This window comes from Schistosoma mansoni, chromosome 1, assembly GCF_000237925.1.
Source record: "Schistosoma mansoni strain Puerto Rico chromosome 1, complete genome".
In the NCBI taxonomy this organism is placed as follows: domain Eukaryota; kingdom Metazoa; phylum Platyhelminthes; class Trematoda; order Strigeidida; family Schistosomatidae; genus Schistosoma; species Schistosoma mansoni.
Genome location: NC_031495.1, coordinates 37,921,928 through 37,946,801, shown reverse-complemented (window position 1 = coordinate 37,946,801; position 24,874 = coordinate 37,921,928). Strand labels below are relative to the sequence as shown.

The following is a 24,874-nucleotide window of genomic DNA, read 5'->3' as shown; positions in this document are numbered from 1 at the left end:
GCTTTCAGGTTTTCAATGGTGGTCTAACATCAATCGGTTCATGATCTCAATCAAAAAATAATAATAATCACCACCCCATACTGATAATCTCCCATGATTGCCCAAGGATATATATATAATGGGTGTAATATGCTTCTCTTTAGTAAAGTCTATACTGGTATGTAGCAGTCCAAAAACTCCTTCAATATCTCAGTAACACATATCTCTCTACAAACTGTAAGGTGTATAGTGCGTCGTTACATGAGATCATATTCTATGTCTGTACAGAAACTGAGTAGTTCTTTTTTTTATTGACTGTATGTTACCTGCCATTCATTCGGTTTTATTGTCTACCATATTCGATAATGCTTAATATTCACAGTTAATCAATAAAATAATCACAAGTATTTGTTCCGGTTTAATTTTACTTCAAGGTCTTATGGTGTACTTTTATGGGAGTTATTAACCGGTGAAATTCCATATCATAATGTTGATTCAACTGCGATTCTATGGGGTGTTGGAAGTGAAAATCTTCGTTTACCAGTTCCAGTGACATGTCCTTCAGAATTGCGTGTACTTATGAAAACATGTTGGTAAGTGAATGAGAAGGGTACTTTTGTTTTCCAAATTATTGACTTTCTAAATACAATTTTGATAGGTCCCGCTGCTGATACGTATGCTTAAACTGTCTTTTTAACTGATTCCAGTAACCTCAAACTACTTCTACGCATCAACCGGGACACTAGAGAGAAGCAGATTGCGAGTAAAAGCTTTACTCCAAAGTTAGTTGATGTACAGAAAAACGAACGTATTTATGAGATTACACACGAACTTGGGACTCTGGAAATTTCTGGAACCATAATAAATATAGTAGCAGTATATGTAAATATCCAATCAAAATCTTTACACAGGATTCTGTATTTTATAGATATTTTTGCGAAGATTCTATACCGAACTTATCTTGCATTTCAGTGGCGAGGAGACCATAATTTATGGACGACCTTTGAGTGACGCTACAGTGACCTTGAGAATGTCCACCTACTAACTAGGACTAAATAACAGTTATAAACCAGTATGAGGAATTAGAATTATGATGATCTACAGTTGATGGTTAGGGTTAGGAATTCAATTTAGGGTTTTCATCACGTACCGACATCAGCCAAAATGCTGAAACGCCATTTAGCTAAATAGATGAATAGATTTCGCGCCAAAATCCAAGATCTGTCATCTCAAATCTGATTGGTTTGTCCATAAATTATAGTTTCACCTCAGTGGCTAATAAATTTCTCATCTTAAACTTCTGCTTAGACATATATGGACAAATTTTGACCAGACCTTTTGTGTGCTATCCGATTAAAACTGTAAAAATGACTTTTCTAGCTTATATGCTTAAAACTTACATTTGGTTGTGTGTTTTTCTCTTTTTCCTATCAGACAGTGATGTTTATTATTTTATTTTATTTAAACGCATAAATATTGGTACAAAGAAGCACCAGGTACATATGCGCCGCAAAAATCTCATTCGATTCGTGTGAGGGATGTGATACTACCCAGACTGAAGCAGGTGGTTTTCTTAGGGTACCACACCCGGAGCCTTTGACCTAAAAGTCTGATCCACAAGGCAGTGGAGCATCGTAAGGAAATGCAGTTCCATCGTAGCCTGTGACCAACGATTGATTCATACACCATTTGTTCCCTCAGGATACTGGAGCCCATGTGCACCATTGGTTAAGAATCAGGGTTTTCCAACTCCCCTACGTGGATTCGCCGTGTCCACCGACCAGGTCCTCTCAATTTCGTAAATAACACCCCTACCACGAGAAGGCAGTGAGTAGGACTTCCCTGACAGAGGCTATATACTCGTGGCCATGTGAGAGCATTTCGAGAGGTAGAGCGGACTCTCCCCACTTCCGACCGTACCAGGGCATTTGAGGGCTCAGTGATGTAATACATTCAAATATGATTTCTATACTTTATGTATCCTTTTTTTTCTTTTGTTTAGTGAAAAGGGGTAATGTAGTTGTCATTTCACTACAACATACAGATATTTTATTATCATGCTGTTAGATACTGTAAAACACTTTTGGTTTCTACCTAACTAACTATAAACAGGCGTTTCCTCTTTGTTTTTTCTTAAGGGGGGACTGAATATCTTAGTCATCATTATTGTTGTTTAATTATTTATTAAAGTATATTATTTAGCCCGGAAAGTTAGTTAGGAGTACTGGAGTTTTGGTTTTGTATTCTACATCTATGTTCTATATTGAGTTACAGGACTTTTAAGTTTCACCCAACTATCCTTTTGCTTTTTTTGTTTCTAAGTTCGTAACTAACTGTTATTCCTTGCAGATTACTCGAGGTTCAAATTCCATCTTACTTAATTTGGTTATAGCCTATCTTGTCATGTGATGTTGATTAGTGTAGGAATAAATTGGTAGTAGCAAACATATGGATGGTCAGACTAAAACGTAACATGAGTCCACAAATTTATTTACTGTTAGGCTGAGCCATGTGGGTGGATCAAGACTACGTGGTTGATTTCCTCACAGTTATTGTAATCAATTGCAGTTCAGAATCTGTTGCAATGAGAAAGATCTGTTCACTTTTTGTACACCCATAGATCTTTAGTTTCAAAATTATCTTGTCTTTTTTTATTCCACGAATTCATTCCTCTCGAGTCATATTTCCATTAGCGCCACTGATACGGTTACTACTACTTCGAGGTTTGTCTTGGTACGCTAATGTGGTGCGGCAACTTGAACCTGTGTATAAATGTTCCAGGTTCTATATTGCATATGACTAACTAATTGATACCGTTCAATCAACACAGGATTACAACTTTTTGTCGCTAAAATGAACATCCGTATGGGATTCTTCCGAAGTTGGTAATCGTACTACGGGATAAATTTTATCGGTAAAAAGCTTGGTATCACCTAACAAACGTTCATACAAATGATTAGGCAGATACACGAGAAAATCGTCACTTTATCCCCTACTGTTCATATTTTCTTCGATCAGTTTCACCTTTATATATATATATATATATATATATATATATATATATATATACTGCTAAGCTCTATGGTTTTGTAGGGAATAAAAATGACAACAGTTTCACTCCCAAATCCAACAGGAGGCTAGCCGCTTATTGATTAGATTATTGCTCTATGGAAAAGCATGTTTAATATTTCCTCATCTAACGATCCATAGGTTAGATGGTCTATTGGTCTAACCCCTCATATTTAAGTAACATCTTCAAACTTCTCTATCATAACCCTTAGTTGAATAATATCTCTAGTATATAATAAGAGTATATCGGAGCTTAGCCCTCGAGCTTATACTCTTCTCTTCTCTCGTATTGTAGTGAATGAAAACACGAGTGGAGACAACTGAATGTATTTAAGCACAAATTACAGAATATCTCACTAAAATCTGACTACCATACAGTAAACAGTTAATTTGCAAACTATCAATCAATTGTCTCAGTCTTGACCATTCCTTCTGCAATTATCAGTCCATAGTCTCCCATTATTATTGTTCATGCATTTTCATATCAATTGCGTCCTGTTCTCTCCTTATCGATCTTCTACTGAAGTGCATTCAATGCCTGACCATCGTTTAATACTACTGATGTGGATATAAGTAACCCACACCGCAGTATTTGTGTCAACTAATGCTTGTTTTAAGACTTCATAGGAAAAATTCAATGGATAATTTTGTAACTAACAGATAAGATGAAATTCAGTATATACATAATAGTCATGTGTAGTTGACGTCAACTTCTGGTTCTTGGTTTGCTCAATAATGGAACAACAAAGGGAATTAGTCATTCACTTGAATGGTATTTGCTACTTAAGTATCCTAACTTGAATACCCTATTAAGAATGTGTTTGTCTGGGTAATCTAATAAAATGTAATATATTACTGTTAAATGTCATGTATTTTATATAACGAGTACACTACAGATTATGCTGTGAACGTTTGGATTGTCATAATATTGATAATGCCTAGTGAAAGTAACATAAGATTGATTACTGAGAGCGGAGAGACAGACACAAGTCACTACTTAATGTGTGATTCCCTATTCCTATCATTTCTACTCTGGACTCATTGAGTATATGGACTTCTTCTAATTGTGTAACATAAAATCTAGTTGTATACTATAGTTCTCTAGATTTGGTTGCAATTCCTTTGCTTGGTATGACTTCATCCCAGTCTCAGTCTATAGATATACTCAGTTATATAGTGTGGCCGTGTGTTGACTGCCCACGAGACTATTTTTGATTTGAGGTCTCAGTAGATTAAGGATCAAAGACAAGACTATCAATTAGATGAATAGGTTTCTACATGTTATAAAATGATATGTTTCTATACTGAATATGAACACAAAATCAACATGATGAAATAGTATAAGTGATTGGAGAAAATTAGTTTGTAATTCATTCATTCTTCAATCAATTATAACCTAGCTATTAAGTATAATTTTCTGAGTATCTTAAGACAAACAATCAAATTGACTACTGTTCAGTTTAGATAGCAAAAGCGTTTGATCAATTTCACTAGTCTGTAATGTTACTTTGAAATCAGTCATCGACCTTATAGTTAATAGTCAACCAGTCAGTCATGATCAGCCTAGTGCCCCCAAATGAGAGTGGGGAGAGTCCACTTTCCCTCTCCAAATCCTCTCATATGGCCACACGTATATAGCCTCTTCCAGGGAAGTCCTACTCACTGCATTCTCGCAACACGGGTGTTGTTTACGAAATTGAGAGGACAAAAAGCGAATGTCCGGTGGGGGCTTTAACCGGATTGGTGGACAGGGAAAGTTCACCTAGAGGAGTTGGAAAACCCTCATTCCAAACCAATAGTGCGCATGGGCTCCAGTATCCTGATGAAACAAATGGAGTATGAATCAATCGTTGGTCACTGGCTACCATGGGATTGCATCTCCTTATCCGATCACAATTAAGTTACAGTAATGATAGATTAATTAAAATAAGAAAGAAATCAAAATAGAGAACTATTACAATAAAGTCATCACCAAAATATTGATAGTGAACAATATTTAGCTATCTATCATATTACCCACCTACTCATTTATTCACCGTAGTCAATAACAATAATACGAAATACTCGGAAAGAGATGTACACATGAGTATACGTATCTTGGTTTCTTATTACTCTTATTCTAATAATAAACAGACGGTATTTATGTATTATACGTATTTGTATGTATGCTTGTTGGATCTATGGTTTCATTTAGTGTTAGAAATGATCATAATATATGATAATAATAATAATAATATTATTATTATCGAGGCTGTGAACACAGGAATTCTTCAGTTCAATACACAAGATGTATTTATGTAGTGGTCTGGTGGTCTGATTCTTATTATTTTTCTTTTCAATACAAAGTATTAATATACAAAATTATGTTCTAGGTAATGTATGGTCTCAACTGGTGCCATAGATACTATTGTTGATCAATTTTTGTTGAAGGAAATAGAAAAATGATAAACTTTTGAATTAAGAAATAATAACAAACAAATAATTGATGTTTATTCTTATTATTATTAGTTAAAAGAAACTTTAAGTTAGAATTCTAATAACAAAATAGTTGAATAATACAAACTATTATCAGAAGGGGGTTTTGTGGGGATTTTAGTAATTGAAGCTAGACCACTAAGGAAAACCTGGATGCACTGGACGGCCGTTTCGTCCTAGTATGGGACTCCTTAGCAGTGCGCATCCACGACCTCGCCTCGCGAGATTCGAACCCACTGTTGAGAAGTCCCACAATAGGACGAAACGGCCTTCCAGTACTTCCAGGTTTACCATGGTGGTCTAGCTTCAATTGACTCATGATCTCAACTATATAAAAATACAAACTATTATTTATCGGATTGGTATATACATTAAAATGTATACTAAGGTTATTTTTACGTGTTTCTATTACAGTCTAGAAAGATTTGTTTTACTATCTGGTTAATTTTCACTTCAGGATAGGATTTTTGTTTTTTCTGATGTATCTTTAACTGTTCCAAAGCTTTCTAACTTGAATTATTCATAGTATATATATAGTTGAAATCATGAGTCAATTGAAGCTATCTAAGGCACCATGGAAAACCTGGAAACACTGGACGGCCGTTTCGTCCTATTATGGAACTCCTCGGCAGTGCATATCCACGATCCCGCCTTACAAGATTCGAACACAGGACCTACCAGTCTCGCGCGCGAGCACTTAACCGATAGACCACTGAGCCTGCCAGCATCCAGCGGTGTTAATGTCCAACTTCAACCAATCCACGAAGTTGAGCAACCATTTTACCGATGTCTTCAGTGAGTTGATATCTCCCAACAGACCTGGTTGAACTCCACTGGTTACTGATTTCATGGTGGTCTAGCTTCAATTGACTCATGATTTCAACTCTATATAAAAAATCACTAAAAATCTCCACAAAGAACCCCCCTATTCATAATATACCTTAGATTGTGTTTAACAATGGAATAATATAGGCTTTGGATTTCATTCTAATTAGAATTTATCAATTAGATGTACCTGAATTCCTATTTATTAATACTAACGATAAGAAGAGGAAAAGGTCGTAAAAATGCCTTCATATCTGGACTCGATAGTTTAATAAAGAATGTATGTAGGGATATGGACCGATAAGCACTGGATTTGAGTCTCAGCATAAATATCGACACTAGAATGCAGATATACCTACATAATGAGTTATAGAATGAGACAAACTTTGTATCTTGGCTATCACTACTAACCATAATATAAATATCGAGGCCTTCTACGCAAGATGATAACATTTGTCACTGAACATATTGGTCAGTTGTCGGCCTTAATATTAACAAACAGAAAATACAAAAAAAAAAGAAAGAAACAACCTACAAACGAAATTTTCATCCAAAAAATTATTCATTTCAATTTTAAAATGAAATTCTTTTTAAAAAAAACAACTGAAAGTTGCCATTTAGATTTTAATCTTGCGCATAACTTCGTGAATCAGTTCAATGAAGCCTGATTCAATTCTAAGTCGGTTATTCTTATTTAACAAATTTTTGTCATTCCAATGGATCATAATGAAGTGATGAGTTGCCATCAATGTTAGAACTTGATCTATATGTTGCTATTCAACATTTAAAAAAAGAGAAGAGTTGATAATTGACTAAATGAATAATGAAATAGTAGTGTGGCAGCGGTGATAATATGAAAGATTGAACATTGAGAATATTATTCAAAAAGACAACAGAAAGGTGTATATATCCGAGAATACTGTGATTATATATCTAGAGTGAAAATAAAGAATGAAAGATTCTGTACTATATCACTCATAATGTATCCAACTACTGATCTAGTAGTATAGAACTGAGTAATAATGTCAGGATGTTTGGGATGCGTTTCTCCCCATCCAAATGTAAATTGTTACTCCAGGACTGGCCTGCGTCAACACCTGAACTAAGGATAGGGAGCGAAGTAGTCGAACGCGTCGACAACTTCACTTATCTTGGAAGTCTGATCAGCCCTAATGGGTTGGTGTCTGACGAAATCTCAGCACGGATTCAAAAAGCTCGTCTGGCTTTTGCCAACTTACGTCACCTATGGCGAAGACGAGATATCCGTCTATCAATTAAGGGACGAGTATACTGCACAGCAGTTCGCTCTGTTCTACTTTACATCTGTGAAACATGGCCATTAAGAGTAGAAGATACTCGTGAGTTACTAGTATTTGACCACAGATGTCTTAGAAATATTGCTCGCATCTGTTGGGATCACCATATAAGTAATAGTGAGGTTAGACACAGGGTATTAGGGAATGATGGTAAATCAGTTGATGAGGTGATGAATCTTCATCGACTGAGATGGTTAGTCCACGTGTTACGTACGCCTGAACACCGATTACCACGACGCGCTATGCTGACTAGTGAAGGGGATTGTTGGAAGAAAGTTAGGGGTGGCCAAACCAAAACGTGGCATCAGAGCTTGAAGTCACTAACTTCTAGTTTGAGTCATGTTGGCAGATGCAGACCACTTGATTGGGATCCGCGTGACTATCGTAATCAATAGTTGGAGACTCTGTGTGACGTGGCTCAGAATCGATCACAATGGCGTAGGTGTATACACTCTTTATCTTCCCTTAAACCTTGAGATTTAAATTGCTTCATATCTGTCTTTCTTTTTGTACTATATCCTTATATACAATCTTTCTTATATATATTACCACCACCAAATTAACTACTTCTATGAATCCGGTGTTGATCTTGTTGTGCTAACGAGGTATGGCAACTTGGACCGATGCATAAATGTGCCTGGTCCTACGTTGTAGCTGACTGACTAGTAGTCTATATCTACCAACATGGCTCAGACTAACAGTCAGTAGCTTGATAAACTAATGTCATGTCTTGTTTTAATTACTACTAGCAAGCATCAATCGCTGAGGTAAACAAGCATAGAATTAACCTAAACTTCTAACAGTACGTTTTGTTCGTTTGGAGACAGTTTTCAAAGTATTCTACTTATGAACTTGGAAAAGGTAAATTGTCTCTATATTATTGTATAAAGATATAATACACTGACATATTCTTGTAAACCCAAAGATTCCTTTACAAAATTTCAGTAGCCAGATATAAACGAATAACTTTGAAAGTAAAAATAATGTGACTAATTTTCGTCATCTTTAAATCCCCGTTGTAGATTAAGAACTTCACTTGTTTGTTTTTTAACGATCATTCAAATTTTTTTTTTCAAAAACCAACTTGATCTGCAGTGCCTCTGTACACACGAGACACAGACACATAGAAGTATAAGAAGACTGGTGATTTAATAAAACACTCATAAATGTACATTCTTATCTGCATATTATCTGATCTGAGTAAGGAATAACAGTGATTAAGAAGTAACAGTAATAATTTTCAAAATGAATTCACTAAAAGTCTTAGATGAGAATGATTTGAATAGACCTAATTACTTGTAACAAGAGCTCTAAGATTGAATCATTCCAACCGGATAGAATGAGTTTTAGACCAATAGTTCTGGATGTCAGTATAGGGTTGTGGAGATTGTCAGATTTTAATTGAGATCATGAACCGATCAATGTTAGACCACTATTGAAAATGAAACGGCCGTTCAGTGCTTCCAGGTTTTCGATTGTGATCTAACATTGATAGGTTTATGATCTCAATTAAAACTCAACAATCTCCGCAACCCCTATACTGGACAATTATCATGTGCTCACTAGTGACTGGCTTCGAGAAATAATTTTCGGAGTTCTAGTGGGAAGCCATGACCAGTGGAGCTCAACCGTGCCGGATGTGAGGCAGTCACCCACCGAAAACAATGAAAGATGGTCGCGCATTATCGTGGATTGGTTTAATTTGGACATTGATTACTTCGGATGCCAGCTCAGTGGTCTAAAGACCAAGAGTTCTCTCACGAGATCAAAAGTCCCAGGTTTGAATCCCGCGTGTGGGATCGTGAATGCTTATTAATGAGGTGTCCTATACTAGGACGAAACGGCCATCCGCTGCTTCCAGGTTTTAAATGTACTGGTAGTATTTCACAAAGAAACCTTAAAATACAATATTCACCTTAAAGAGTGGGATAAGACATTTTTAATTTAGTGATATGGATTGCTGAGACTTATTAAAAATGTTTGTGTGAATTATTCGATCCTGTCACTCTTCATTCAATATAATTTTGTACTAATATAAAGTAACTACTTAAATCAATAAGTAGTATGTTGCTTATCGAAAACTTTACTGCTACTGCTATTTATTGACCAGAAAATGTAAGATACCGAGATGAACAAACATCTTCATTTAAGGACCACATGAATGATCTTATTGAACCAGAAGTACTTTATATATACAAAACGATAAATCAGATCAGGTTAACACATCGTCACTTCAATAGAGATAAGTGTAACTGTGTACAGATTTCCACAAAATCTCTGAATAATATAAACAATAGCAGTACAAATGGTATTAAGAAAACATTTGGCATAGAAGAGTTAGTTAGAAATGAAGACATGAATTTGTTGAACACAAATTTATCATACAATTTTGAAACTCTCAAGAACTAAGGCAATCTAAAGAATGAATTCATCTTCACCATTGTGACTGATTCTGAGCCATGTCACCTATTATCTCCATACATTGGATACAATAGTCGTACCCATCCCCAGTTTAATAGTCTAAATATGGCTTAGTTCAATTGTCAATAACTTGATAAAATAATATACCGTGCCTTAATTTGATCACTTTTAGCTTTCTTTTACTCTACTCTTCCATCAGCAAACACCACGCATCCAAGGCATACAGTGATTAGGTATACTTAATACATGTTTTAACCGTAATATCAGATGATTTTCCATTTTCACTCTAGTACACTGTTTTAATTTTCATAGTAATTTAGATCAGGTGAACAATCCTTTTTCAAATTAATTTATCATAATAGTCATTGTAAGTTATGACAATTATTTACTTAAGAAGCGCATACTGTGGTGAACGAAGACTTGGTTGCAGAATGTCTTGGTAAATAAAATATGAAAATCATACATTAAATACTTCATTTGCACATCTTCCATCAGTTGTCTTTTACAAACTTGCCAGACCAAAACGTGGTACAAATTCATGAAGTCACTGACAAGTAGACTGAGCCATGTTGGTAGGTGTAGATTATCTGGTTGGGATCCGCGAAATGATAACAACCGATGGTTAGAGACCTTGAATGATATGGCTAAAAATCGGTTGCAATGGCGAAGTTGCATCCACTCTTTGTGTTCTGCCAAGTTATAATCTTCTGAATTCTTCATGTCTCCACCTTTTTTCTCTTTCCAAATTTATTTCACTGGACTATACTCCTTGAATAACATCTTCAAACTTTAATCTTTCGGATTGCTGCTTATATACTTACTACTTCTACCACTATGGGATTTGAATCGACAACTGCATCTCTGTGCTAATGTGGTATGGCAACTCGGACTGAGAAGTTCTCTGTTGTGACTAACTGACTTTTACAAACTTCATTGTTCTTTCATTCCAGTTATTATTACAATTAGTCTCTGTTTACGTTCCTGTTTTCTTTAATTCGACCTTCTCAACCTTCTGCTGTCAGGCATTCCAATTCTGATCAATGTTACATACTAGTTGTATCTGTCAACATATGTAGCATACACCATAATACTATTTTATTTTTTGTATATACTCTGAACCCGTCAAATAGATGCAAACCACCTGATTAAGGTTCTCATGGTAACCCTGACCAGCGGTTTAATACATTGGGTGACATAGCCTAGAATCACGTTCTCAATAATGGTACAGGTACATTCGTTGCTCTTTACCTTCTTTTCGATCGTGAACTTCATTATCCCTTCATACTATACCTTTCCACTCCATCTTTTCAAACCTTATTCACGGTGTTAAGTCTTTCTTTTTATCATTGGTAATGTATTATTTCGTTCTTTTTCGTTGCTTTGTTGTTTAACTTCATCTCATCTCATGCTAGGTGTGGTACAACAACTTGGGTTAACATATACATCTGTGCTGGGCTCTGTTTTGATTTTTGTTTGCATATGTCTACCTTTTTCTATGTTGCCTACTGTACTTTTTAATTATGATAATCAGATATTATTTCCGTCTTTTTTTTATTCGCTCTAATGAAAAAAGGAATATCAAGCCAAGAAATCGTCCCAGTTTTCGTCAAATTCTATCACATTTAAATGTAACCTGTTCACGTTTACTACAGTACACTGATGATGAATTCATTTCATTGCGTCAACTATGGAAAGAAGAAATCACTGTTTACCTTCAAGTATGTGTGGGTCCATTTTTTTCTTTTTCTCCTGCCGTATATTAACCGATGGGTGGAGATAGTAGGAACTTTTTTACAAACGGTTTTATTTGCACGTTTAATTTCATTGGTCTGGCATTCTGCCGAATATTTAAAAATTACGTTTGTCAACTTAAGTAAATTAATATTAGTATGGAGGATTTGGGGAGATTATACTATGTTCACCATTGAAATCACGAGCTGGTCTGAGATAGATCACCTTTGTAAACCTAGAAACACTGGACACCCATTTCATCCCAATGTAGAACTCCCCAACAGCGCTCATCCACAGTCCATCCGTTTAGAGCGTGATAAATTTATTCATCTCAGGCAATGGATGAAAGGTTACACAAGATCATGGGTTGATTGAAACTAGACATTAACACTGTCGGATGCCGGCTCAGTGATTTAGAGGTTAGGCGTTCGTACGAGATCGAAGGTCCTGGATCCGATCCCTGAGTGCGGGATCGTGGATGCATATTGTCATCGAAATGTCCCGTACGAGGACAAAGAGATCCTCTAGTGCTTCCAGGTTTCCAATGTTGGTTTAACACAGACCAGTTCGCCATTTCAACAGTGAATAAACTAATGCCCAACTAAGTAGAAGAACTCATTAGGCCCCTTTGGGAAAGAAAAGAGCTTTTGTAAGGAGTATGCGATTAAGGCACTGGAGAAAGCAAAGCAAACGGACACGTTAGCAGTTTACTTTTTTATATTTCGTTTTTAAGTAGGGACTTCGATCCAACTATACTTTATGTAGCGTAGACGGACACGTTAACAGTCTACACTTTTCTGTCACATGTGGAAACTTTGTAGCAACCCAAAAGCGTTTAGAGCTATAACAAATGCACCAGTATGGGACGTGGTACTGCCGCAAGTATGTGTCTTATTTATATCCAGAATGTACAATATATAGTATACACTGGTATAAATGCTTACGCTCACAAGTATACGTTACATGGATACACAGAGTGCATGAACTGAGCCCTACATACTCCATAGTGTTTAAAGAGATTTAGATACAATTCACCCCAGGCCGTAACCCAGAGGTTATAAAACACTGAATGAATAACAGGTAATCAAGTCAATTGTGCTTTGAGTCGTCACTTGACGATACTTCACACTCATACCAAAAGCAATTTTAATGTCGATCCCTGTGTTCTGGTTATGGCATAGTTTATTGTCATACGTTCTAGCTCGCCCCTTCCAGACGCAATGGGCCTCTCTAGAGTGAATCCGGCCAAACAGCTAAAGGTAAATTCTCTCTTTAGTTCTTTATTTCACGCTTATCCACACGATACTCGCCATGTTTCAAGACATAGTGGGTGATTAGCCCGATCTCTACTTAGCCGCCCGCGTCAGCTCATAAACATGGTTCACTAACTACAGGGCACTACAGAGATGCACAAATCCGTCTTTGCCCTGGTAAATAAACAGCTGATATTGCTTTGATATTTGTAGTCATTCAGTCAGTAATGATCAACATAGAGCCTGGCACATGTGTCCTTTAGCCTAAATGGCTGTATCACATTAGCACGACAGAAGGAAGTTAACACAAGATAAACAGGGACAAGTAATTGAAGTAACGCAGTACCAATGATAATGAAAAAGGTTAAGCATTATTGATATGGTTAATTATTTGGAAATATAATATGCTTAGTATCTATCGTTCACTGATAATGAGGCTATCTAACATTCCATTTAATTATTTGCCTGAATCTCTTTTCATACAAACCCATCTAATAGGATATTCGACTTGAAGGTCAGTGTACACCAAAACTTGAAGTGATGTTAATTCGTCGTCGACGTGAAGAATTATGTCATGCACAAGATATTCGACGTTGTTATGATGATAAACGTGAAAGAGCTAATGAATTATATATGGAATTAAAAATATTATTAGCTGAATGCGAAGAAGAAAAACGTAAAGCTGAACGGTTAGTTTTTGCAAAATCTCTTATGAGGTTTATTATTTTGTTTATTTGTTATGAATGAAGTCAAATGTGCTGTTGTAGTGGACGAATCAAAAATTGGCTGAATGTTAAGCGCACGTGATTGGTCAAGATATATAGCTTCCAGTTTTACAGAATGACATACATGCGATTCGTGGAAAGTGTAACTTAAATCTCCAATGGACAAATATATATATATATATATATATATGCCATCATTTCTCGATCTGGTTAGTCAATAAAAGCTCCCATCATATTCTTGATCTCATTCGTCTATCATAAGTTTGCGTATCACTATCAGAGTCGGATACAACACAACACAACAGCTTATCATGTGTATAGAAAGTTAAATTTGTTTTAAGAGTGTATTGTTGAAGTCATTTGTAAATGTATTGTTAAAAGCTTATTTCAACAATCTCAATTATTTAACTGCCCTATCATTAGCTTGAATGTTAATGCACATTTCTCCTAAATACATATTTTACATTTATTTATTTATTTAAACACATGAATATTGGTAAAAACGGGCACCAGATATATATATATATATGCGCCACACAAATCTCATTTGATATGTGTGAGGGCTATGATACTGCCCAGGTGCCCAACCCGAAGCAGGTGATTTTCTTAGTGGGCCACACCCAGAGCCTTTGACCTGAAGATCTGATCCATAAGGCAGTGGAGCATCGTGAGGAGATGCAGTCCCATGTTAGCCGGTGACCAACGATTGATTCATACATCATTTGTTCCATCAGGATACTGGAGCCCATGTATACCATTAGTTTGTAATGAGGGTTTTCCAACTCCCCTAGGTGGACCCTCCATGTCCGCCAACCCGGTTAAAGCTCTTGCCGGACATTCGCTCTTCGTCCTCTCAATTTCGTAAACAACAGTAATGCCAAGAGAAGGCAGTGAGTGGGACTTCCCTAGCAGAGGCTATATATGCCTTGCCATGTGAGAGGATTTGGAGAGGGAGAGCGGACTGTCCCCACTCTCGGTCATACCAGGGCATTTGGGGGCTTTAAAAGATTAGGAACACATCTCAAACATGTTTATATTGTTACTCAAAGTGATCATAAGACTACATTTTTTACGGATTTTCACTGTAAGTTATAATTCGACTGGTAATGTTCGAGTAAAGAGGCCTGTACTCGATCGATCTATTCCTTTTGTATGCTTTTCAATAACGGACGCTTCTATAAAACTTATCTATCAACGTCGTTGAAAGCTGCCTTAATGTCAAGAAAAATCACCATAATTGGACATCGTTGGATTTTTCGGAGTTGTAGAGTTTGACAAAAGGCAAATATATTTGGTCGGTACATCCACGTCCAAGTTTGGAACTAGTTTAGTTTCCTGAGGTTCACTGTTCACAAGCCCTAGTTCATTTTACATACGATAATTAGTCAGAATAATTTCTTTATGGTTCTCACAAGAAGATTTCTATATGTACGAAATATTTCATATAAAGTGACCATTAATAGTATGTTTAGGATAAAAGTTTGCCTTTTGTTCATTTTTAAATCATATCATTAGAGTGGTTTAAAATGATTACCTCTCTTAACAATATTGACTGACCAGTTGCAGTCCTAACACATCAATGGGAAGATTCAAACAAAAAATACTAATTGAATTTAAACTTCACCCCATCGCACAAGCAAGTGGCTATCAGGACTCAGTGGCCGAGTGGACAACGCGATGACGTTTGAAGCGAGGATACTGGGTTCGAGTCCCAGAGTGAACATCAACTCTGAGATGCAGGTACATCCAGCTGACGAGTCCCAAATAGGACGAAACGCGCGTCCTCGGTTCCACTGCTAGCTACTATCCATCTCTGCTTACCATGCTTGTGAATTAAGGCTATATCGAGACAATACGCACAGTATACACATATGCCAATTAGAGACTGACCAGTTGCAGTCCTAAACATCAATGAGAAGATTCAAACAAACAATACTAAGTGAATTTAATATTACAGTTTATTATTATTATCATTATTATTCAGTTCTTCTCACGATATAGCATTACGTGTGTTGTTGTAATCAAACTTTCTGAGATAGCTCTTAATCTGAGAAGTGCTCTTATTAAACCCGGGTTCTCACACACCGAATTTTGACTGGTGTAAAAGTAAGTTGGAAAAGAGCTAGGGGACCGCTTAACCAAGATATGATATCACTAACTGGCTATTAGGCTTAGCTATATTAATAGGTACAGACTACCTGGCTGTGGTTCACGCATTTATCATAACCAATTGTTCATGACACTGAGTGATATAATTCAGAATCAATCGCAATAGGAAAGACGAATCTACTCTTTATCTTCCACTGGGTCCTGTTTTTAAATTACTTAGTACCTTCGATGTCACTAATTCATTCTTTCTACTCGATTGATATTATATATGCTCAATCTTTCCTGTTATCGCTAATACTGTTACTAGTTGTATTATTCTGACATTAATCTCTCTGTGCTGATATTGTATTCCAACTTAAACTGATACATATATCCGTGTCCAGGATCTAGGTTGCATGCGACTGTCTGTTTTCGTTATATTTCACTACTCATTCCTCCTCATCCTACTTTTTAAACATTCTAGAGAACGTTTACACTATGAATCGCTTATTCAAGAACTCAATACCAATCGAAAACAACAACAAAATGAGTCAAATCATCAAGAATATTCAACTGAAGAAACAAGAATCGGTGACAGTGAAAAACTTCAATTCTTTAATACAGAAAATACAAATGATTGTATAACTACTACTAATCAAAATAAACAACAATTTCCTTTTTCAACATTGTCCACATTTTCATTAGGACGTAAATTAAATGATTTCTATTATCGTCGACGTAATGATTTCAAATTGACTAAACCTATTTTACAATCATCATTCATATTACCATCATCAATTGGTAGTAATCATAATACAAATTCACTTATTCATACTACTGATATCATTCATAAAAGTAATATAGATAGATTGGAATTATTAAAAAATCATTATTATTTTACAAAGCTAAGTAGTTTAGAACAATTTAATGAGATTTATCATTTAGGTTATCTTATATATAATAGTCTATTTAATACTACTACTAATAATAATAATATAAGTAGTAGTTGTAGTTCTCGAAGTAATAAAAAACAAAAATGTCCATTTTGTGGTAATCTCTATTCATCATCCATAAATAATAATATAGAATTTTTAAGATCCTACCATCATCAACATCATTTGCGTAGAGCATTAACATTATCAATGTTGGAATATAAATTAAAAGATCAACAATTAACCGATTCATCTATGATTTATAATGAATTATACAATACTACTAATGATAATAATAACAGTAGTAATATACAACCAAGTTCACTGTAAGTATTATTGTTGTTTACTATTCGTCCTTGTTTGTTTGTTTGCTTGTTTCAAATCTAATTCATTGTTCATGATGATATTAATCCGTTGGTTAGTTCATTTCAAAAATGAATTTCAAAAATGAATATAATTTATGAATTACCTGGCAAAAAGTGTATAGCGTAATTAATGTATATATATATATATATATATATATATGCATTAGGTTATCGAACAATTTATTCAATGAATGGATTCTTTATAAACATTTATTTATTTAAACACATAAATATTGGTAAAAACGGGCACCAGATATATATGCGCTACACAAATCTCATTTGATTTGTGTGAGGGCTGTGATACTGCCCAGGTGCCCAAACTGAAGCAAGTGGTTTTATTAGGGGGCCACACCCAGAGCCTTTGACCTAAAGATCTGATCCACAATGCAGTGGAGCATCATAAGGAGATGCAGTTCCATGGTAGTCGGTCACCAACGATTGATTCATACGCCATTTGTTCGATCAGGATACTGGAGTTCATGTGCACCATTGGTTTGGAATCAGGGTTTCTTAACTCCCTTAGGTAAACCCTCCATGTCCACCAACCCGGTTAAAGCTCCTGCTGGACATTCGCTTTTCGTCCTCTCACTTTTGTAAACAACACCCGTTGTGCGAAAAGGAAATGAGTAGGACTTCCCTGGAAGAGGCTATACACACGTGGTCATACGAGAGCATTTGGAGAGGGAGAGCGGACTCTCCCTACTCTCGACCGTACCAGGGCATACAATATAAGCAGTCATAAGTTTAATGAATAATTATATATCCTAAATCATGAACTGCTCATAGTTAACCCATCATTGAAAAATAAGATGAACTAAATAGTTGTTCCGTTCTAGTATGGAACGGCTTATTGGCAATGCGCATCCATGATTCTGTATCTTATGGTTAAAACCTAGGACCTTCGGTTTGACATGCAAATGATTAACCTTTAAATTATTAACCCTGGCATTCATTGATGTTAATGTGTGAATCTAATCAACGCACGAATACAAGGAATGATGGTAGCGTGATATCGTGGATTCAGTGATTTTTGACGACGTTTCATCTATTTACTGATTATTCTCCTTTTTGTATTTCAGAGAATTGTTGTAATAATTCATATTGACATTATATATCGACATTTACATTACTTGCTAGTCGAATTTGATACGTTCATTAGGGCAAACAGATGAAGAGATGAGAAGCAGAGTGGGTATATCCGAAACTCTGCCATTCAATTTTTTATATCTACATTGTTATTAACGGGATTTGTCGACGGAGCATGTACGATGTCTACATCATTAACTATCCGACCACATTAAAGTTGCGAGCCTAACTTGATATAATGCTGAATAAATTAATTAAAGGTCTTAATAAATTTAAACATATACAGACAGTTAGGGTTCTATACCTGTACAACTGGGCATCAAAATATGTATACACCATACAAATAATGAAGTGAAGTTGGGAAGAAATAGATTAAGTATTTGATGGAGTAGTATAATTATTGTGACTTGTGAAAATATATACTTGCTACTGGCGACTAGTAATAGTGCATCGGATAACACAAGTAAGAACAGAAAGATAATAGATGAGGATTGATTAGACCGCCCCCAAATGCCCTGGTACGGCCGAGAGTGGGGAGAGTCAGCTCTCCCTCTCCAAATGCTCTCACATGGCCACGCGAATATATAGCCTCTGCTAGGGAAGTCCTACTCACTGCCTTCTCGTGGCGGGGGTGTTATTTACGAAATTGAGAGGACAAAGAGCGAATGTCTAGCAGGAGCTTTAACCGGGTTGGCGGACATGGAGGGTCCACCTAGGGGAGTTGGAAAACCCTAATTCCAAACCAACGGTGCACATGGGCTCCAGTATCCTGATGGAACGAATGGCGTATGAACCTATTGTTGGTCACCGGCTACCATGAAACTGCATCTCCTCACGATGCTCCACTGTCTTGTGGATCAGACCTTTAGGTCAAAGGCACCGGGTGTGGCCCCCTAAGAAAATCACCTGCTTCAGTCTGGGCACCTGGGCAGTATCTCAGCCCTCACACAAATCAAATGAGATTTGTGAGGCGCATATTTATCTGGTGCTTCCTTGTACCAATATTTATGTGTTTAAATAAATAAAATAATAAATTGATTAGACCTCTACAATAAATTAATGTCTGAATACACTGTCTTGATTTTTACTGGATAAACATGGGTGTATAATATCATAGGTTACTGATACTCTAATCAGTTTTACACCTTTATTCACTATGTCAATCATCAAGAATAAATAGATACAAATGAATGAACAGAAGTGAATCTTGGTGGAAACAACATTCGAATCAAAAATATAAACGAAAAGACTTTCGGTTGAAGAAACACCTCATGATTTCAAAGAATTTAAAAGAAAACTACTGTTATCTTCTATTCCGATCCATGTTTCATAACATCTCAAGTCAATGAGTTGTACCATCTTCAGGCTCCCAACAGCGAGTCTTGATGGACAGACAAATACTAATCTTATACAGTTTATTTTCATATTATGATGCTATGTCATAAAATGAATACTTGCACGAATTTAAAGATACTGTGATAACATTCGTCAAACATTTTCAAGCCATTAAGGTGTTCATTTCAAGATTCTGCCCGTAATTAGATTAATGTCCGCGCTTTGACTTTCATCATCCGTAGGTTGATTTCATCTTCTACACCACTGCCAACACGCACAACTTCTAAAATACACGAATTTTTTAACAACTAACGGATGACTACAAAAAGTGAATGTAATCATATACTGATGTCAGTCATGTAGAAGTATTTATCAAAAACATGCTGTACTTACGTACACATTGTTTATCTTAATTAAGTAAAATTTAATAGATAGAATAACTATTTTATCATTGTAAGCAGAAATAGATAGTGGCTAGCGGTGGAATTCAGGACGCGCGTTTTGTTTTATTTTGGACTCGTCAGTTAGATGTACCTGTATTCCAGATTTGACATTCACTCCGGAACTCCAATTCAGTAGCATTTGCTCTAAATGCCCTCGAGTTATCTAAGTTACTGAGTTCAGATTTAAGACAATCCACACAGTATGCACATATGATAATAAGAGACTAGTCAAATTCAGTCTTAAACATCAATGGGAAGATTTAAACAACCAATACAAAATGTATATTATTATTGGCTCATATCTACTAGTATGTATTTAATAAGTTTAGTTATTCATAGTTTCTTAAGGAAACTTTAGATATCTTAAAAGTTATCCATACAAAAATAGATGGCATTTAACTGTATATGTAAAATTTATTTATTGTTTATTATTATTATTCCTTTCTTTATTTCCAGTCTGTATAACACTAAAAAACAATTTGCCAGTACAAATAGTTTGCATCAACTTGTAAATATCCCTCCTCCTCCTCCACCGCCAGCATATGACTCTGTAATAACAACTGACAATGAAGTAGTACGAGGAGGTCATCAACAAAATGTACCAGGACAAAATATGCTAAGATCGGATTTCACTCATACAAGTGATATTCACAACAACAATAATAATAAAGATAGTCAAACATTCTGTAATCATCATGATCATTGGACTGATGTCACTTCTTCATCTTCATCAGTGAAATCTGTACATCATCAGTTAGGAGACACTAGGACAACTACCTGTAGTAGTACAACTGATGTCACCACCACATACACTACTACTGCTACTCCCAATATGAAGGGCAACAATAATTCAACCAATAATCCCAACAAGATTCAATCCGATGTAATGTTAAGTTCAACCATAAACAATAAAAAAACAATGATAAAAGATAATGAAATGTTGTTTAAAACCGGTTTATCGAAAATAACAGTTAAGGTAAGAAAAGAAGATAATGATATTATTTCTAGATAAGTGTTATTTATCATTATCACTTCTACTGATAAAGTCAATCATATTTGAAATCATTCCTGAAACACAGACTAAACCTTAGTTACACAACCATTGCGAATCGGAAAGCACTGGATAGTTATTTCATCCTGGTTTCGAACTCTTCAGCTGCACACACTTACGAGCCCATTAGGGGTTGCATTAAAAGGACTCTTTGATCTCAATGGTAATGTTTGACGTTTAAGTCATTGAGTAGAAAAGTTGAAAGATGGTTGCTTGTCAACACTATAATACAAGTATATCCAACAGACGAGTCCCAATCAAGATGAAACTTGCATTATGGATTCCACTATTATCAATTATTTAAATTTACTAAAAATCATATCTTAATGCTTATTACTTCAGCATAACCCGTTTATTTACTACTTAAATGAAACATTCCTCATGAGATATTGTCATTTTTAATGCATGAAAGTGCTTACCTTAGAGACTCGTCATTCATTAGAATATTTATCTAAGTGGCAATGTTATTCGTCACGAAACTCATAAACTCAACACTATAGGGTAAAAGAGTTTCAGTATCACTTATAATCATAATCAACACCTGATGAAAGCAGGTTCTGTTAAAAAAAGATAGTGAACGAGTGGATGCCTTGCTAACGTATGACGTGATAAAACCGCCAATCAGAGAGCAGCGAATTATCGATTGGAACAGTGACACACGGAAACCGTACGAGCAGTCTAGAGTACGTATCGGTCCTGCTTTCTGTTTAGCCCAGCCAGTTAAGTCCAGAACAGCCTCAGCGGTATGAATCATTATATTTCAAACATACTGAGTTTATATACCAAACAAACTGACCACATCGTACCAATAAAATAGAAAATAACATTTGTACAACATTTAGCCAAATGTGACTGTGAATGGGGGGAACAGTGATTAATAGACTAGGGATAACTCAAGAATTGTAAATTGTATAATGATAGTCTATAGGTCAAAATAAAGCTCATGATAAGGGGAACATGAATATGAATAGTTTAGTTATTTAGCAATTATACGACAAAAAATATATGCATAATATTCATCCATAAATGGATCCCAAAGTTACCATTCATTATTCTTATCGGGACATAAGACATAGTTACTACAATCTGTCTAACTATTAGACGCTAGAAAATTCTCCATCTATTTTATTATATATTTATAATAACCTAATAATTAATTTAATGAACTATATTATTGGAACTGTTCATGTGATCACTAGAACGAGTATTTCATTGAAAAGAATTAATACCTACATCTTATCCCAGCAGCAACTAAAAGATAGAACCACTGACTCAAAAACAAGATATATATACTAAGTTGAATTTAAACTTCACCTGATTGCATAAACAAGTGGCTATCAGGACTCAGTAGCTGGGTGGATAATGCGATGGCGTTTGAAGCGAAAGGTACTTGGTTCGAGTCCTTTCCGCAGTGGACATCAACTCTGAGATGCAGGTACATCCAGCTGATGAGTCCCAAAAAGAACGAAACGAGCGTCAAACTGGATTCCACTGCTAGCCACTATCCATCTCTGCTTAGAATGCTTGTGGATTTAGGCTATATCGAGGCAATACGCAGAGTATGCACATATGGTGAATAAGAGACTGACCAGTTGCAGTCCTAAACATCCATTGGAAGATTCAAACAAACAATACTAAGTTGAATTTAAGATATATATTCGATTACAAATAAGTAATTCAAGTCGGACTTCTAATAATCGGGTTAACATGATCTTTTATTTTCTTAAGAAATGCCTGAAATAATTACTATTCATATATGTGGAGTAGTGAATCCAGTGGTGAAAGCATTTAACCTTCGATCATAAAGTTACAGGTTCGAATCCTGTATCTGCATCTACTTCGATTTGGGCAGCCACACAGTATCCCTAGGCAGAGTACACAAGTATATTCTTGGTAATTTATATATTTTCACTGTTGAAATCATTAGTCAATTGAAACTAGACCACCATGGAAAACCTGGAAGCACTGGACGGCCGTTTCGTTGTATTATGGGACTCCTCAGCAGTGCGCATCCACGATCCCGCACTCGCGAGATTCGAACCCAGGACCTACCAGTCTCGAGCCAGAGTACTTAACCGATAGACCACTGAGCCGGCATCCAACGGTTTTAATGTCTAACTTCAACCAATCCACGATTTGAGCGACCGTTCACCAATTTATATATGTATGTATCTTCTTGAACATGTATATTTTATTCATTGTAATCAGTCATTTATTCATCATTAGATTGACAATGAAAAATCTAAAGAAGACAAGACAATTGGAATTCCTGTTAACATTAGAAGTTGGCTTGATCCTATCAAAAATTCATCATTAAATGATAATCCCTTGACATCTAAATATGATCAGACTAATTATCGATTGAAACGTTCCATTAGTCAAGATTCTTTATTTTGTTATTTGAGAAAATTACAATCAATCAAAGATATGAATGAAAAATGTATCAATACCGATACTACTATTAATACTACTACTAAGGATAATGATAGTAATACTGTTACATCATCAAAAAATCAATTTCCTCTTATCAACAAAAAATTCTCTTCATGTCTATCAATATTGTCAATAATCAATAATTGTAAATCATTACAACATCCTTGTTTACCAATGGTTAAAGAATTCCCTCATCATATTAATAATCAATATAGTTTAAGTCCATTGAAAGTAATAAATGAACGAGATTATCTTAAAGCAAATATAATTCATCAATCGTTTATTCATCATTCTCAATCTCAACAAATATCTTCAATGGATGATAATTGTTTAAATGAAAGGTAATATAACTATGAAAATTTATAAATGTAATATGAATTCATTTTTTGTATTTTTGTTTGATTGATGAGCCTAGAATAGAACGAAACTCGTGTCTGTAACTTCACTGCTAGTCACTATCCTCCATCTTTGCTTATTATTTATTATTAGGTTGAATAATATTTGTGAATTAAGGCTATATTGAGGCAATATGCACAGTATGCACATATATCAATAAGAGACTGATCAATTGCAGTCCTAAACATCAATGGGAAGATTCAAACAAACAATACTAAGTGAATTCAAACTTCACTCCATTGCACAAGCAAGTGAATATCAGGAATCAGTAGCTAAGTGGATAACGCGATAGTGTTTAAAGCGAACGGTACTGGATTCGAGTCCGAGAGTGAACATCAATTCTGAGATGCAGGTAGATCCAGCTGACGAGTCCCAAATAGGACGAAACACACGTCAAGCTGGATCCCACCACTACTAGTCACTATCCATCTTTGCTTACAATGTTTGTCAGTTTTGTTTACTTTTTTTTTGTTATTATGAATAAAAATTTGGGTCAAAGTATAGTATACAAGGATGAGCTAATCATAAACGAAAACCAAGAATTTCAGATTTTTACGTGAAATTCAAGTATTATGCATAGGTGCAGTAGAAATACTATTGTATATCTTATACTGCTCAGAATGTTATTATTATTATTATTATTATTAATGGCCTTATTCAATATTATATTTTTGGTACAACATAGAATTCTCATCACTAAGTATTTCAACAAGTCTCCTGTTCTTATTTCTTGATCGATCGTGATGATGAAAATGGAATGATCGCCAGTTAGATGTTAGCAGCTCATTAATCGACATCTGAATAATGTTCATTTTTTTCAATGCATATTGATATTGAAAAAATCATATGTTTTTATCTCCATCGAGTAAAATGGTGATATTGTTCGTATCAAATGCTTAATTTTGTCTCTATTTTATTCATTTACTTATTGAAACATAAACATTGGCGTAA

General features: G+C 35.4%; 1 protein-coding gene across 1 annotated transcript in view; it reads left to right on the top strand.

The window, feature by feature from the left end:
- Positions 1 to 24,874, top strand: part of Smp_125370 (serine/threonine kinase) — a gene marked incomplete at both ends in the record, with an annotated part of 41,730 nt that overhangs the window by 7,661 nt on the left and 9,195 nt on the right. The window contains 6 exons of the mRNA XM_018794313.1: positions 414 to 572; positions 11,659 to 11,803; positions 13,568 to 13,758; positions 16,367 to 17,140; positions 20,500 to 21,019; positions 23,321 to 23,868. Of these exons, the coding sequence (XP_018648738.1) occupies positions 414 to 572; positions 11,659 to 11,803; positions 13,568 to 13,758; positions 16,367 to 17,140; positions 20,500 to 21,019; positions 23,321 to 23,868 (2,337 nt within the window). The remainder of the gene's footprint in view (positions 1 to 413; positions 573 to 11,658; positions 11,804 to 13,567; positions 13,759 to 16,366; positions 17,141 to 20,499; positions 21,020 to 23,320; positions 23,869 to 24,874) is intronic.